The 15,950-nt window shown below is 33.7% G+C and overlaps 1 protein-coding gene across 1 annotated transcript in view; it reads left to right on the forward strand.

The window, feature by feature from the left end:
• LOC133336859 (uncharacterized protein DDB_G0290685-like) overlaps positions 1-15,711 on the forward strand; it is a gene marked incomplete at its 3' end in the record, with an annotated part of 41,593 nt that extends 25,882 nt beyond the window's left edge. The window contains exons 9-15 of the mRNA XM_061545132.1: positions 462-2,033; positions 2,106-2,306; positions 11,212-11,496; positions 12,112-12,258; positions 13,920-14,073; positions 14,153-14,310; positions 15,591-15,711. Of these exons, the coding sequence (XP_061401116.1) occupies positions 462-2,033; positions 2,106-2,306; positions 11,212-11,496; positions 12,112-12,258; positions 13,920-14,073; positions 14,153-14,310; positions 15,591-15,711 (2,638 nt within the window). The remainder of the gene's footprint in view (positions 1-461; positions 2,034-2,105; positions 2,307-11,211; positions 11,497-12,111; positions 12,259-13,919; positions 14,074-14,152; positions 14,311-15,590) is intronic.
• Positions 15,712-15,950: the final 239 nt, after the last annotated feature.

Consider the following 15,950-nt stretch of genomic DNA (forward strand, 5'->3'; position numbering starts at 1 on the left):
AGCACGCGAGCAGTAGCTTGCCTAATGCTACTATACAAATATTTTTCATGTATATAACATAATTAGCAGGTCTTCTATAAATAGGAGAACGTCCTTAGACATCCAGTGGATAGGAAAATTTCCATGGAATACATTTAGTATGTTTTCTAATAAGGCGACGAAAGGACGGGTTTTCTATGGATAGAATTACGACATTCTTCTTTCATTACTGAGTAGGTATTCTCCTCTCTCTCTCTCTCTTAAATCCTAATTATATTAAGCTTAAAATACCTCCTTCAAATTTTAACGACCATATCATCTTAACATCTTTGTTCTATATTTCTCTGTGCTTAAAATCTCCCTATTAAAAACTGCAGAGGTTCTTAAAAAATAAAACAAAAAACAAATCCCTCAAAAAACTACAACAACAAAAACAAGAAAAAGACGAAAGAAATCAGTCGACAATTGTTTACTTTTTACAGAAACAAACACAGTCTGTAAATGAAACGAATGCCACCACCACGACCAATGACAACGAACAACCGGATACGACACAGGAAGCGGATATCGAGGAAAGTGAAAAACAAACTGACGAAGATGAGAGTGAAAATAATGAGGAGAATAGTAAAGAAACTGTAATTGAAAAGAGTAGAGGAGCGGATGAAAAAGACGAGGATGGAAAGGAAGCTCAGGAAAAAGATGAACCGGAAGTTAACGAAAAAGATGAAAAGGAATCTAAAGACAAAGAAGAAAATGAAAAAGAGGAAGGAAAAGATGAAAAACCCGAAGAGAAGGAAAATGATAGCAATGGCCTTGAAGAGACCAAAGAGGAAATTGAAAGCAGTGATACTCAAACTAAGACCAAAGAAGAGGAAATAGATCTAGAAAGTCATGATAAAGAAGAAGAAGAAAGTGTGGACCAAACTAAGAAAGATGATGATAATAATGGAGAAAATACCACCTCAGATGAAAACGAAATGGATGGTAAAACAATGGGAGAGGAAAATAAAGACACAGCAGACAAGGAAGATGAAAATAAGGTTGTGTTGGATGACGACAAAAAAGGTGAGCACAAAGAAGAGGAAGTAGTAGACGATAATAACAAGGAAGGTGATACAGTAAGTGGGGAAATGGAGGGCAAAGAGGAAATTGCAACGAAAGTTGAAGAAAAAGGAGAGGAGGAAATAAAAGCTCATGAAGCTCAAATAACAGAGCAAGCTGCGAATGAAAATGAAAAAGAGAGTAATGGTAAAAAAGAAGAACTGGTAGAAATCTCAAAAGACTCGGAAAATGAAGATGACAAAGAGAATAATGTAAAAGATGAAAAAGAGGATAAACACGAAATTGATAAATCCCTTGATAAGGATCCTAAAAATGATAATGAAGATAAAGAGAATGGTGATAAAAATGTGGCACCCATGGATGACGGTAAGCATGAAGATGGTACAGTTGAATCGACAAAAGAAGAAGAAGCTGAAACGAAGGGAAAACCTGATGAAAAGGTGAAAGAGATAAGTAGTAAAAATACAGAAAATGAAAATGTGTTAGGTGAAGTTAAAGAAAATGCCAAGGATAATGAAAAAGACTTCAAAGATGAAACCAACACAGATGACAATCAAAATGAAAAGGAAGCAAATACTACAGAAAAAGATGAAGAAAAGGAAGAAAAAGTGGAAGAAGAAATCAAAAAAGAAAGTATTACTAATAATGAAAGCTCTAACTTTCAGCTATTAGATGCTACACAAATAATTAAAAAGGACCAACATGAAATTTCTACAAATGGCGATAAGAAGGACACCGAAGTGAAAGAAGAAGACGAAAATAATAACAATGCAACAGCTAGCACAACTAATAAAGATGACGAGGATAACGATAAAACTCAGGATGACAAAAATGGTAACAGATCCTCAGAATCTCCACAAAAATCACCTACCAAATCCCCCAAAGCATCAGAAGAAGATCAAGACCTCTCAACTACCGAAGCTTTCCTCAAAGAAACCCAACAAGAAATTAGTGATAAATTCGATGAAATTACGGATAATTTAAAAGAAAATGTTAAAGATATTTCCAATAAAATAAAAAATATTTTTACCACTTCAGATGAAAATGAAAATAACAAAAACGAGCACGAGGAGGATGACGATGAGGAAAATAACACCCAAAAGGATGCGAATGAAAATGAAACGAACGATATTGTTGTAGGTAATGCTGCCATTACTCCGAAAACTGAACACAAACTAAATGGCAAGGGCAGTGGTCGTAAATCGTCTAAGCCACACCCGGGTGGTAGTGGTGAGAATAGTAGCGAAGACGACGAAGATGATGAGGTACAATTTGGCACTCTCTAAATTCTTTCGAAATGTTTTTTTGATTTGATTATCAAACTTCTAAGTAGTGTTGGATTGTTGCAAACCTATTTTTTCGTTAATCAAAACAACAAATGTACTTCTCACACCTAACTCACCAACCTCTCCCCCCATCTATTCTCTTTTTAACAATAACAAAAAATAAATAAAAAACTAAACAACAACAAATACCTTTGCACTGTGGATTCGTATACGATTTTTATGAAATAAGCAAATCTAATTACTTAAGTGATAAGTTAAAAAAAAAACCAACCAAAAAATGTTTCCTATTTGAAGTAGTTCCATAAACTTTGTATGTGTGTGTGATTTCTATGGCACAGTAGTTTCTATCTTCTATTTTTGTGGTCTAATAAGAGCATCATACATATATACATGATTCTATCAATTAAATAATAAAATTAAGTAACCAATATATATATATTTGTAATAATTTAGTTGAATTTTTCCTTGAAGTTATTGTGTGTAATTGTCTAAAATCTTCTTTATGTTATGAAGAACATGTTCGAAATAAAAAAAAAATATCTAAAAAATTTTTTTGAAATGTTTGTTGTATGTGGATTTTATTCTAAATTTTTTAGATATTATAATTGGCAAATAATTGTATTGTAAGGGATAAAATGTTATTAGGGAATATTGAAAGTGGATGTATTAATTCAGAAAATATAGATCGTCAATAATAATTCTATTCTAGGTCTATTATGAAATTTATTAATTAGAAACTCTAATAGATGTAATTTTTTCCGGTTAATGTGGAAAATAATATTGATTCTAACCTTAACTAAGGGTGTTTTGCTAAATGTTTATAGCATAAATGACTTGATCAAAATTGGAAATTATTTCAGAATATTTTTTATTGGTCCACCTTTAAGTATACCGATCATATCTCGACTGGCTGAGTTGATCTAGACATGTGTGTCTGTCTGTCCGTTTGTCCATTATAATTTGTAAACACGATACAGACCACAGTTATGGACCAATTGTCAATTTAGTAATGATCGGTTAATATTTAGTGGATGAAATGGACCAAAAACTTTATTTTTGTCTGTTTTCTGGTCGCTCTAGAGGTCACAATTATGATTATGCGGCCTTATTATAGAATAAGCATGACTGTTTTGATACTTACAGATGTCTTCGTTTTCTGATGTTGTTTAATATTTCCATTACCGTGCTAGAGGACGGACATGTGGCGTTGATGGGTTGGAAATTTTGCTTGCATTTCTGGTTATGGTCAAGGTCGACGCCTTTCAGGTCGGTAGTGATCAGATGATATTTAGGGTTTAAAATGGACCGAAAACTTTATTTTTATCCGGTATTCTAGTCGGTCTAGATGCCACAATTATAAGCCGAATATCACAAACTTTCCATGGGTCAAATCTACCAAGATCCCGGTGAAACAAAATTTGGAAAGTATGCCAGGGTAAGAAAGAGGGACTGTTGATCCCTATTCGCTCAAGAGCGTGCAAATGTTATGAAATATAGCCCGTGCTCGGTGTAGGGTATTTTATGGTCGGCCCAGTCCGATTATTTTGCTCCGCTCACTGCAATACCGAGTTATACTGCGAGTACATCCTGATTACAAAATTTTAGGCTGAAATCTTCAAAATAAAAATAAACCGGATATTTTATATGGGGGCTACATCAAAACATAGATCTATACTTCAGAAAAAAAAAATCGACTAAAAATTTCAATATAACAAAAATAGGTCCAGTCCTTATAATGGAGTTTATATCAAAACATGGAGCTAAAACGAACATTTTCCGAATAATCCTTTTTAACCCTCCAAGAAACCGGTATGCCGAATTTTGGCCATTTTGTTGTGGAAATTAAGCAAAAATCTTTCAAACTTTCAACCTAAATCTTTAAAATACCAAAAAAATGGAGCGGAAATACCAAAAAATACGGTCCTATATTGTTAATGTTTTGCATAGACATATGATGGCTTTCGAAAACCGAATCACCAAATTACAGGCACTTCAGTAGGAAAATGTGTCTAAATATAGAATGGAGTTGGCTATAATGAACACTTCCAGCAAAAATATTGCTCACCGTTTAAGAACACCGAATGTTAATTATAACCACTTTGGTGGATGAATTCGGTAAAAATATTTAAAATCGATACATGGTACTATATTCTACATTTTTGCATAGATATATGACGGCCCTCAAAGCTCCGGATCACCAAATTACAGGCACTTCGGTAGGAAAACATTAAAGTAAACAATAAAAATTCCGGATATGGGGCGGGTCCTTAATAAGAGTGCTATATCAAAACATGGAACTAGCATTTTATATAGCCATAGGTCGGCCTTCAAGCCCTGGAACATCAAATTACAGCCACTTCTGCCGGAAAATGTGGGTAAAACCTTTAAATTTTGAAAATGAATATATTTTTCACCCTCCTTCAAAATATAGATAACAGAGCGGTAACTTTATATCGAGTAATAACATGGACATATATGGAAAATCTTCTGCATATATGTGTGTCAATCTACAAAAGCCGCGATCTCTAATTACAACCACTTCGGTTAAAAAATTGGCTAAAACCTTTAAAATATCTAAAACGTTTAAATATCTAACCTTTAAATATCTAATTTACCGACTATTTTAAAGCGCGGACTAGGACTAATATACCTGATTTGCAATACCAAACATTTTAGGTATTGTAGCAAAAAGTGCTCGACATGGAATTTTCTAGTCTGATCAATAATATCTCGAGGTGTTACAACCTACATGACATATTTAATATACATTCCACTTTATGGTGCAAGTGGATTTATTCTGATCATCTTATATTCGTCATCAACTGTACTCAAGTTTTCTAAAAGTGTACATGTTGTTTCATAGAGTTTTTGTCATTTCAATCCCTATCGATTTATCGGAACCATACATACCAAAATTCAAAATGACCAGTCACATCAATCATTTATAGTACAAACTCGAACAAACGGTCGTTATAGGTTCCTTGATTTTTGGTCTTTTGGGGCAAGATTTTTGTAGAATAATAGGAGGCCAGACAATCTCGTCTCATTTATGGCGGGAAAACAGAACATACTAGACGTACAAGGACTCGAGATAGCAGAAGGATATGTTTTACAAAAAATATTCCTCATTTGATTTGATTGAAAAAATGCAATTCCAATAATACCGTGTAATAGCCGCATACAAAGTAGTGGGCGTTTTCTTAATGCTAGTTTCGACTTACCAGCAAAAAATTAATCACATCATAACGCAAAAAGTTGACCTATCTTCTTGGATTCTTAATATACTCGCTAAGGGCTCTCACCCCAATAAGTAATATTCCATCCCAACATTTTCTTGCACAGTGATATCAATAATTTGACAACATGTAGGTCTCAATGATACTTGTTAGACTCAATTGAGAATGTCTAAAGCATACTTTTAGGCTGCTAATAAAATAACGCAATATATGAGACATGTAAGTAATTTTTTATATTTTTTATGCATATTAAGCATGGAAATTTCTAAAGAACTTCCTTCTACATATTAAATTTATTGCAAACTTTCAATTTTATAGTAATCTCTAAATATTTTTTATATCTCCTACAATATTGATTTTTTTCCATAGCATTCCTTAAAATGAAATTAAAAGTTATTTCCATAATAGTACATTTATACCTATTTAGTTTAATATATTGACTTTCATAGAATTTTAACCTAGAAATAGTTGTTGTTTTTTTTTGCAATATATATTTGTTTTTTGATTTTGCCATAACTGTCAAACAATCGCCCGTTTTTCATGGCGCGAAACTACAGCGCTATCTAAAATGGCATCTAAGCATGCAATTTATGTGTGCGGTAAAAAACAGGTGAATTGTCTTCTGAATTTCTGTAGTTCAGTATTTTTATTCAGCGTCAGTTGTAACTTTGCGATATGACACCACACTGACAAGTTTCAAGTCAATACATTATTTTTAGAGTTGTATTGACGTTGGCATATTGAATGCTAGTAAATATGTCAGTGTTGTGCGACGTAGTATTTTAAATATGACACTTAAAAATTAAAACGAAAATGACAAGTGGATAGAGATACTGTATACAATTTATCTAATTAATATCTCAGCTGTGACAAAATAGAATATATAATATCGTTGTTTTATTTATAGTTATGTAGAGGTACCAAAATGATAGTCAAACCAGTAAGGAAAGTGGTAAAGTCGGACGGGGCCGACTATATTATACCCTTCACCACTTTGATTTTCACGAAACTTAACACACATCATTCTAGACTTTATTCAGTACGCTGTACCAAATTTCGTGGAAATCGAAAGGTATACAGAGACTTTGGTACACCATTTTCCTTAAATCGGACGAAAATATATATGGGAGTTATATCTAAATCTGAATCGATTTTCACGAAACTTAGCACACATCATTCTAGGCTAAATTAAGTACGCTGTGCCAAATTTCGCGCAAATCAAAAGATATATAGGGACATATTCTCAAAAGGAACCATGGGTCTATCTTGATTCCTTTTGTCGTTATAAACATATGCACAAAGACATAATACCCTGTACCACAGTGTGGTGAAGGGTATAAAAAACCAAATTACAAAGAATTTGGTTGAAAAACGCGCTCCCTTATATGGGGACTATCCGAAAAAATTGACCTATATTTATAATTTTTACTAGGGAGATTTGCTACCCAATAAGAACTCAAAGTACCAAATTTCAGCGAATTCGGTCCAAAAATGCGATCAAAACCCCCAAAATACCGAAAATTGGGGCTACCCTTATATGGGGACTATCCGAAAAAATGGACCTATATTTATAATTTTTAGTAGGGAGATTTGGTACCCAATAAGAACTCAAAGTACCAAATTTCAGCGAATTCAGTTAAAAAACGTGCTAAATAACCTCAAAATACCGAAAATTGGGGGGTACCCTTATATGGGAGCTATGCCTAAACGTGGACCGATTTTCTCCAATTTCAATAGGGTTCGTCCTTGGGCCAATTAAGTGACCTGTGCCAAATTTCATCCAAATCGGATCATAAATGCGACCTGTACTATGTTAACAAAAATACATGGACGGGCGGACAGACGGATATGCATAAATCGACTCAGAAAGTGATTCTATGCATATTCTCAAAAGCAACCATGGGTTTATCTCGATTATTTTTGCCTGTTATAAACATATGCACAAAGACATAATACCCTGTACCACAGTGTGGTGAAGGGTATAAAAATATTGTGGTTTGCAAGGTTTGAGCCAATGAGTTTAATGAACGCATTTAATGCCATATGGGCACGTTTTTAATACTTGAATCATTTATGGATTAATCGAATATATAATAAAAAAATATAATAAAATCGTTTGCGTTGTGACGCCGCTAAATATTAGACATAAACCCATATCTAGGCATATGTGTCCGTCTGTCCATTATAATTTGGAAACACGATAAAGGCCACAGTTATGGACCAATCGTCACGGCATTTTGTATATAGGATGGGTTCTGGCCAATGAATGTTTTTGGTAAAGATGGGTTAATATTTAAGGTTGTATTCTGGTTGCTCCAGAGGTCGCAATTATGGCCCGAACATCGCGAAATTTTACATGAAGAAGGGCCCGATCTTGTTTTCACAAAGATCGGTCTATATATAACGGGTCAAATTTCAATATTTCTAGTGAAAATCTCAAGGATTCTTGAAGATATAGCCCAATTATTGTGTCAGCATCAAGTGACGGGTGAAGGGCTTCTCAAACTTTAAACGCGTTTTTCTCTTTTGCGAATGGAGGGCACGATAACTAAAAAACTAAGATCTTCCTTATTTTTTGACTTGGTTTTTGGTCAAAAATCGGCGATTTTCCAAAAATATTTTTTCAAAGGTCCGCCATTTTGTTAATTTTAGAGCGAAGTCAATGATCATAGTTCATACGCGGGCCAGACATGTACTCTTTCTAACACAGTTGGAATTTTCGGATTCCGATGTTCCAGTGAGGAGTTATCATGCCCGCCATCAAAAATAAGGAATTCTCTTTAATTACAAAAAACAACAACAAAACAACAACAAAAAATTTTTGTAAATTATTTTTCTTCCTTTTTAAATCTTCAAATATATATGTGCAAAGTTACAAACCTTAAAAAGTATTGGTATTGATTAAAATCACGAATGGGTTTGGTTCCCTTAAATATTTACATGTACTTACGCATTCAGATAAATATTTACATGTACTTACGCATTCATTACCACACTATAGGGCGAAAATATAGCGTTGATCGCTTTGAAATTTTTCCATTAGGTTCCAGCTATGGTCAAGGAAAAGGCCTATAACTTTCGGTGATGATCAGAAAAAAAACTTATTTTTTTTTGTTTTTTTTTTTTTGAGCCGCTCTATAGACCACAATTATAAGCCAAACATCACAACACAACCCACGGTGAAGGGAATCTGGACATGTAATTAGACGGGTTGAACTGAATATTAGCAATATTCGGAAAGTATGTCAGTATAAGAAGAGGTGGTAAATCAGATTTTTAAAAGGATACATACAGAAAATCACCAATATAGGTTCATGTTTTGACATAGAGCCAAATAATCAGATCCAGCCCACTTTTTTGGTATTTTAAATGTTCTAGAAGCTTTAGCAACGATGTGGCTGTAATTTGGTATTTCGAGCTCTAGATGTGTATAAACCATATTTGTAGCAAATAGTCCATATTGGGTCATATCCATCATGAAAGGCCTCGGCCCATTTTCAGTATTTTTAATGTTTTTAGCGCATTTAAAACCAATTTGCTTACCTTTTGGTGTTCAGGTTTTTAAACATGTCTGCACAAAATGTTCATTATAGGCCCATAAAGGCATCTCGACATATTTTCAATATCGAACTATTCGGCGTAAGAAAGATCATTGTAGATTTTTTGTTGATATATGTCTATGAGTCCCTATATAAATGTTCCTCCACATTTACGATGTTTTAAACCCAACATAGGGCAGTAATTCGGCATTTCGGGTTTCTGGTGAATAAAAAACTTCATTCCAGAAAATTTTCAAAATATTTCAATGTTTTAAATAGCCACCATACCCCATTTTCTGAGAATAAGGTTTTTAACTCTCCACGAATCCGAAATGTGTAAATTAATTGAAATCTCTCAACAACCCTTTCAATACCTAAAATGGTGCTGGAACTTTATACGGGGGCTATGTTAAAAAGGTAGGTTTATATCAGGCATGGGCAGAGCGTAAAAAATTCTGTTCTCACGCACTTGTCTTTGTGTGTGTGTCAATGGTTTTTCAATTGGTTCAGTTGAATGTGTGTGAGAGAATAGTGATATTTACTCTCGCGTGATATTTGCACGCGTGCGGTGGTTAGGCCAACTGTGGTTTATATAGATATTTTCTTTGAAGAAGGGACAATACCGAATCGTAGGTCGCTATATTTTCGAAAATACCCTTCAATGATGTATCTGAAATATTACGAGCTGGGACAGGGGGCGTAGAATTTTATACTCAGAAGAAAAAAATGCCTTAGGCCACAATTTTTGATTAGATAAGAAAAAGCTTTATATCTTTGTTTATTATCGCCCTTTTCCACGATTATCCGAGCCTATATATGAGGAGTAATGACAAATTTAGTGGAAGTGATGCAAATGTGGTATAGGTTGGTAATGTGGTATAGTCACTTTTTTTGTAAACTGAAATTTTTAGAATAACTGAAACATGTTTTATTGTTTGCTGTTCTCAAAAAAATAAGACAGCAATGATCTGTTTAATTTATTTAAATCACGTTGAGAATCAGTACCAAAAATAAAATTTTTCATGAAATTTACTTTTTTTCGGTTGAAGTTTAAAAATATTTTTTTGTTTTACGGATGTAATTTAATCGTTATTACTAAAGCATTTAACTAATTAGTATGAACTAAAAATCAAATAATATGCGCGATTGCACCACATAATCACCAATTTAGGAAAAAAACTCGACATTTCTTCAGTAAACACAAGTGTTGGTAATGTGGTATACCTTGATTCTGCATGAAAAAATGCCAGCACTAGACAAAATCTCATTACTATGTGAAACATTTGTACTCTACGAGAGTCTACCATGAATTACAAGGATGAAAAACATAGGCTATGAGTTTTAACAAGTTCTCCATGCAATAATTAAATATTGTCATGTGTAGACATTATTATATAATAAAAATTAAAGTTGCACTCAACGTATCCGTTAAAAATCTTAATAGACATAAATCTCGAGCTAACTCGCATTCATTAAAAACAATAAATTTTTTATGATATCAATTGGAAGTGAAAATTATAATATACCACATTAACATCATGTGGTATACCACATTACCTGCACTTTTTATAAAATCACTTTTTATGGAATTTCCAATATTTTCTCAAATATCTCTTAAATTGTAAGAATAATATTATTTTCACATTGATACATGGAAAGACAACACATGTAGCATGTTAAGTGTAAAATTTCAATTTAATCGTATAAAAAATAAAAATTTGCCAATCTAAATACAAATGGGTATACCACATTTGCATCACCTCCTATATATGGTTTAAAAATAAAGCCTTTTTTCAGCCTTTCCTAAATGAAAAATATTAATATCGAAATTCTTCTAGACCCAATCGATGTATTATACGGTATGTAAAATTTGAAAAAAATATCCATGTAGTAAGCTCCAAACGAATTTATTTATAGAACATTCAAGTCGTAGAATAGTGACCTAAGAATGTAGATATACTCGAATATAAGTAATAGTAAAGTAGTTAGTGCATGAATACCCTAGATATTATAGTAGATTTTGTTGCATTTTAGCTGAATTGGCCATTAAAAAAATCGAAAAAATCTAGAATTCCTTTCCAAAGAAAAATTCTTCCCACTTTTTCCTAGGCAACTGAAACGGAAGAGGCGGTGGGCGAAGACTCTGCAAATCAAGATGAAAACGAAAATGAGCTAAATAATGACGTCACTAACGACGAAACTGAGGAAAATGATAATAAACAAGAAGAAGAGGAAGAAAATGCTGAGCAAGATGAAGCTGAGCAAGATGAAGCCGATGGCACTGAATCACCCACCTCATCACTGGCCATTGAAGGTTTTGTCCAGGGAGTTGCCGATGATAATACAGTTCAGTCACAAAAAGCTGCTATTCTTGATGATCATGATAATGATGAAGTATAACTTTTCAAAAACCAACTCCAATTGTTGTCCTGTTTGTTTATTTTTATTCCTCTCAGCAAACAAACAATACTGAAGCTGATGTTGCAATCTTTGATATTTTCATTTCTTATGAGTTTTAACAAGACCTTGTGCGTCGTAGTCTTGTCAAAAGCACACACTTGTCTGTCACACATTTTCGTTGAATCAGTCAAAATGGTGCACCTTTTCGAAACATTGCCACTTTCTATTCCAAAAAAAAAGTTCTCTTCAGAGATATTTGGCACATACACTTTCTTCTAATACCGAAGCTTTTCTTCATTCCCAATTGATTCTTTCTATAAACAAAATTTAATTTCTTAATTTTCTTTGGGCACCTTTTCTTAAAGCACCATGCACCTTCTTCATTTGTTATGTCTTTCTTGTCCTTTGTGTATTATTGGGTTTGTTATATTTGTTTTTTCTTTCATTTTTATATTTTATGTGTTTTTTTTACAAAAATTGAAATTATATTTATTTTTGATATATAACGCCATCATATTTTATCATCACCGAACCCTACTACTCCTGCATTCCCAACTCAAAAAAAAAAAAAAAAAATGTTAAACCAAAATAAAACTCAAACATCCAAAGGAATCACGTATCAGCAGAATCATAGCTTCTGGTGATATGGAACAATTGGCCCAAATCGTATTGAATGGTGACGGTCAGAAGCTATTGAATGTGAAAGCCAAGGAGCCGGAAATCCAGGCATTTTTGCGTAATGTACCAAATTATATGGTAAGTGCTATAATTTTGATGGGTCTTCAAAACTTGATTTATTTTTAAAAGAGGAAAAATGTCGTAGAGTACGGAAAGTCTGAACTTTCCATACATCATGATGTGTCTTAGCCATTGTAAAGGGTTTCTCCTCCGGAATACTAAATAAGAAACAATCAGGTTGGAAGCATCGGCTAGGACCCTCAACATACCGAAAACGTACGTTTGTGTTAATTATAAATGTGGATAAAACCTTGAAAAGTGGGCTCTGTAAAAATATAGAACTTTGCTGACCTTCAAAACATCGAAAATGGGGTGGGGCCATTATATTGGGGGTATGCCAAAACACGGACATATAGATCTTCCAAACACCGAAAATGGACTGGACTTTGGAAGCTTTTTTATAGTAAAAAGTAGACCTCCAGCTCATATATAGGAAGAAGTAGGCTTCCAGCTCTTCTATAGGAACAAGAAGACCTCCAGGTCCTCCATAGGAGGAAGACTTCAGCTCTACTATAGGAATAAATAGAGCTTAAGCTCTTCTACAGGAAGAAGACCTCCAGCTCTTCTTAAGGAAGAAGTAGAAGTCCAGCTCACCTACAGTAAGAAGAAGGCTTCCAGCTCTTCTATAGGAAGAAGAAGACCCCCAGATCTTCCATTGGTAGAAGAAAACCTCCAGCTCTTCTAAAGGAAGGAGACTTCCACCTCTTCTATAGGAATAAGTAGACCTCCAGCTCATCTACAGTAATAAGATCTTCAGCTCTTCTTATGGAAGAAGTAGACGTCCAGCTCACCTACAGTAAGAAGAAGGGTTCCAGCGCATCTATAGGAAGAATAAATCCTCCAGATTTTCTAAAGGAAAAAGAAGACTTTCAACTCTTCTATAGGAAGAGGTAGATCTCCAGCTCATCTATAGGAAGAAGAAGACCTCTAGCTCATCTATAGGAAGAAGAAGACCTCCACCTCTTCTAGAGTAAGAAGAAAATTTTCAGCACTTCTTTAGCTTTTCTAAAGGAAGGAGAAGACCTCCAACTACTCTATAGGAAGAGGTAGATCTCCAGCTCATCTATAGGAAGATGAAGAAGGCCTCTAGCTCATCTATAGGAAGACTAAGACCTCCACCTCTTCTAAAGTAAGAAGAAGATCTTCAGCACTTCTTTAGGAAGAAGAAGACATCTAAAGAGATCAATAAAAATATTGACCTACATGGACATATTTCAGGAAATATGTTTTTCACCTTCCAAGCAGCCCGAAGACCAAATACAGCCGGTGATATTTTTGGTAAGAAAGATTTTTCACGCAATAAGAATCCAAAGTATAAATTTAAAGCCAACACGTTTGAAAAACGTGTCCAATATATCGAATAAATATAAGGTAGATCGATATGTCTCGTCAATACCAGCGATAGCAACAAAGTGTATTTAAAATTTCCAAGCTCTATCTGAAATATTAAATACTTAAATAAGGATAGAGATTTAAATAGGCAGACGGACATGGCTAATCGACATAGAATGTTATTCCGATGAAGAATACATATATTTTAGGGGTCTCAGCGAATGAAATGACAAATATATTATACCCTACACCTTATGATGTATTTTAAATAAATAGTATAAATCATGTTTTGAAGGCCAATATAAACCTATCATAAGTTACAAAAAATATTAACATTAAATTTACAGGATAAAATCCGTCGAGTCCATGAGGCTGCCCGCGGTGGTAGCTTATTAAATCTGCAACAAGCCTTGGATCGACGAAAGTTTGCCATTGCCAAAGATGAAATATCACCGAATGGTGCAACGCCACTACATGTTGCGGTATTATTTGGTCATAGTGGTAAGTTGGAGGATTTACACAGAGAGATTCATATTTGGAAAGTGAATATAATTCGAATATGTTTTTGTTTTGTTTTCAGATATTGTACGATATTTGTCTGCCCGTTTCCCTGAGACGACTTCGGTAACGGATAATGATGGACGAACTGCTTTACATTATGCTGCAGTTATAAATGACAATGGACATTTTTATAATGTTCTACAGCAATTGGGCGCCAATCCTAAGGCATTGGATAATGTAAGTGAAATTATGAAATATTCACAGATATAATATATTTGAATCAAGGAATACAATTTTGTGAACAAAAAATAGCACCACCATTACAAGAAATATTATAGTCCTCAATATCGTAGAAGTCCATGACATATAATAGCACCAATTTGTGTTTTCAGATTAGGGATGAGTAAATACACTTTCGACCAATTGACTTTTTGTATTGAAAATTCTAATAGTCGAAGTCGACTTTGAATCTTTCAGGAAATTGCAAAGTCGAGTTTTAAAGGTCAGCTTTCTAATCTTCATTGATTAGAACCGCTGAATATGGACCGATGATCTAGCTAGTTGGCCAGATTTACCTTCAAGAGTAATGTGTTGTGGTGTTCAGCTTATAATTGTGGCTTATAGAGATACTTGAAAAAACAAATCAAATTCACATTTTTCTCATAAAAGTCTGGGTCCATTTGACCCGCTAAATATTGACTGATTATTTTCTCCATGGTCAGACAGGAGAAAAACAGACAAAAATAATGTATTTAGTCCGTATCAACCCCAAAACATTTACCGTTCATTACCAAAAACAATAGAGGTCTTCTTTGATCAGAACTGGACCAACATTAAAAATTTCGTGAAGATTGGTTCATAACTGTGGCCTGTAGCGTGTTTACAAATTATGGCTTCTAGTGTGCTTACAAATTATAATTTTCGTCATATCTTGACTAGCTAAGTCGATCTAGACAATCAAAATATGACGATCGGTAAAAGATGGTTGATTGATTTTTTTTAGTACGAAGGTTTTCTACGCAATGAGGGAGGGCCTAAGTCTAAACTTAGGTTAATATTGAAATGTTTTACAAACAAATCCTCATTCGTTGTTATTGTAGAAATTTAAAAATACATGTAATACAAGAAAGCTACAAATGATTATATGAAGGTATCTCTTCTAGTATAATAGGGCCCCCAGCAAACATATGATCACGCCATATCTCCGAAAATTGGTGAATTATTCCTTCCTTTTATATCTTTGGAATCACACTTACATTTGTCATAATAATCAACTTTAATTACTCATCAATTACACAAGTACTACGAGTAAATGTCTTCAAGTATATTCATTTGCCAAAGTGTTAATAATCTAGGGCTGTACGACAATTCTTGGGAATTAACATATGTTCATACCAATACGTATGTACTTGATGTCATCTCTCAATTATGAGTTGAATAATCAATAACATGATTCATATTCCTTTACTATTCCAATAAACACATTTTTCATTCATATTTGTTGTCATCTATTTCAGTTGGGTAAAACACCAGAACAATATCTAACAAATAATGACCTCAAAGATACATTCAACTATGGACAGTTATTGAAAAATTTCGGCGCCGAAGAATTGGAATCACAACTTCTAAGCGACCAAGGTAAGTAGTAATGGGGTACTGTAGTTTTCTTTTCTTGTGACCTTCTTCAACTTTTTTTTTGATTTTATGTGGGCGGGTGGATATTCCTTTTTTGACTTTGAGAAGAAAATTATTTAGTATTTGATTTTCTATGTGTGTGTGCTTGCATGTGTATGTGTATGTTCGGGTGCATAATAAAACATGTGTTTTTGTTTATTTCCTTTTATTGAATTTTAATTAACTAATAATGGGGTGTCATC

This window comes from Musca vetustissima, unplaced genomic scaffold (genome assembly GCF_032173495.1).
Source record: "Musca vetustissima isolate MV318-11 ecotype Yass unplaced genomic scaffold, APGP_CSIRO_Mvet_v1 utg107060, whole genome shotgun sequence".
Lineage (NCBI taxonomy): Eukaryota > Metazoa > Arthropoda > Insecta > Diptera > Muscidae > Musca > Musca vetustissima.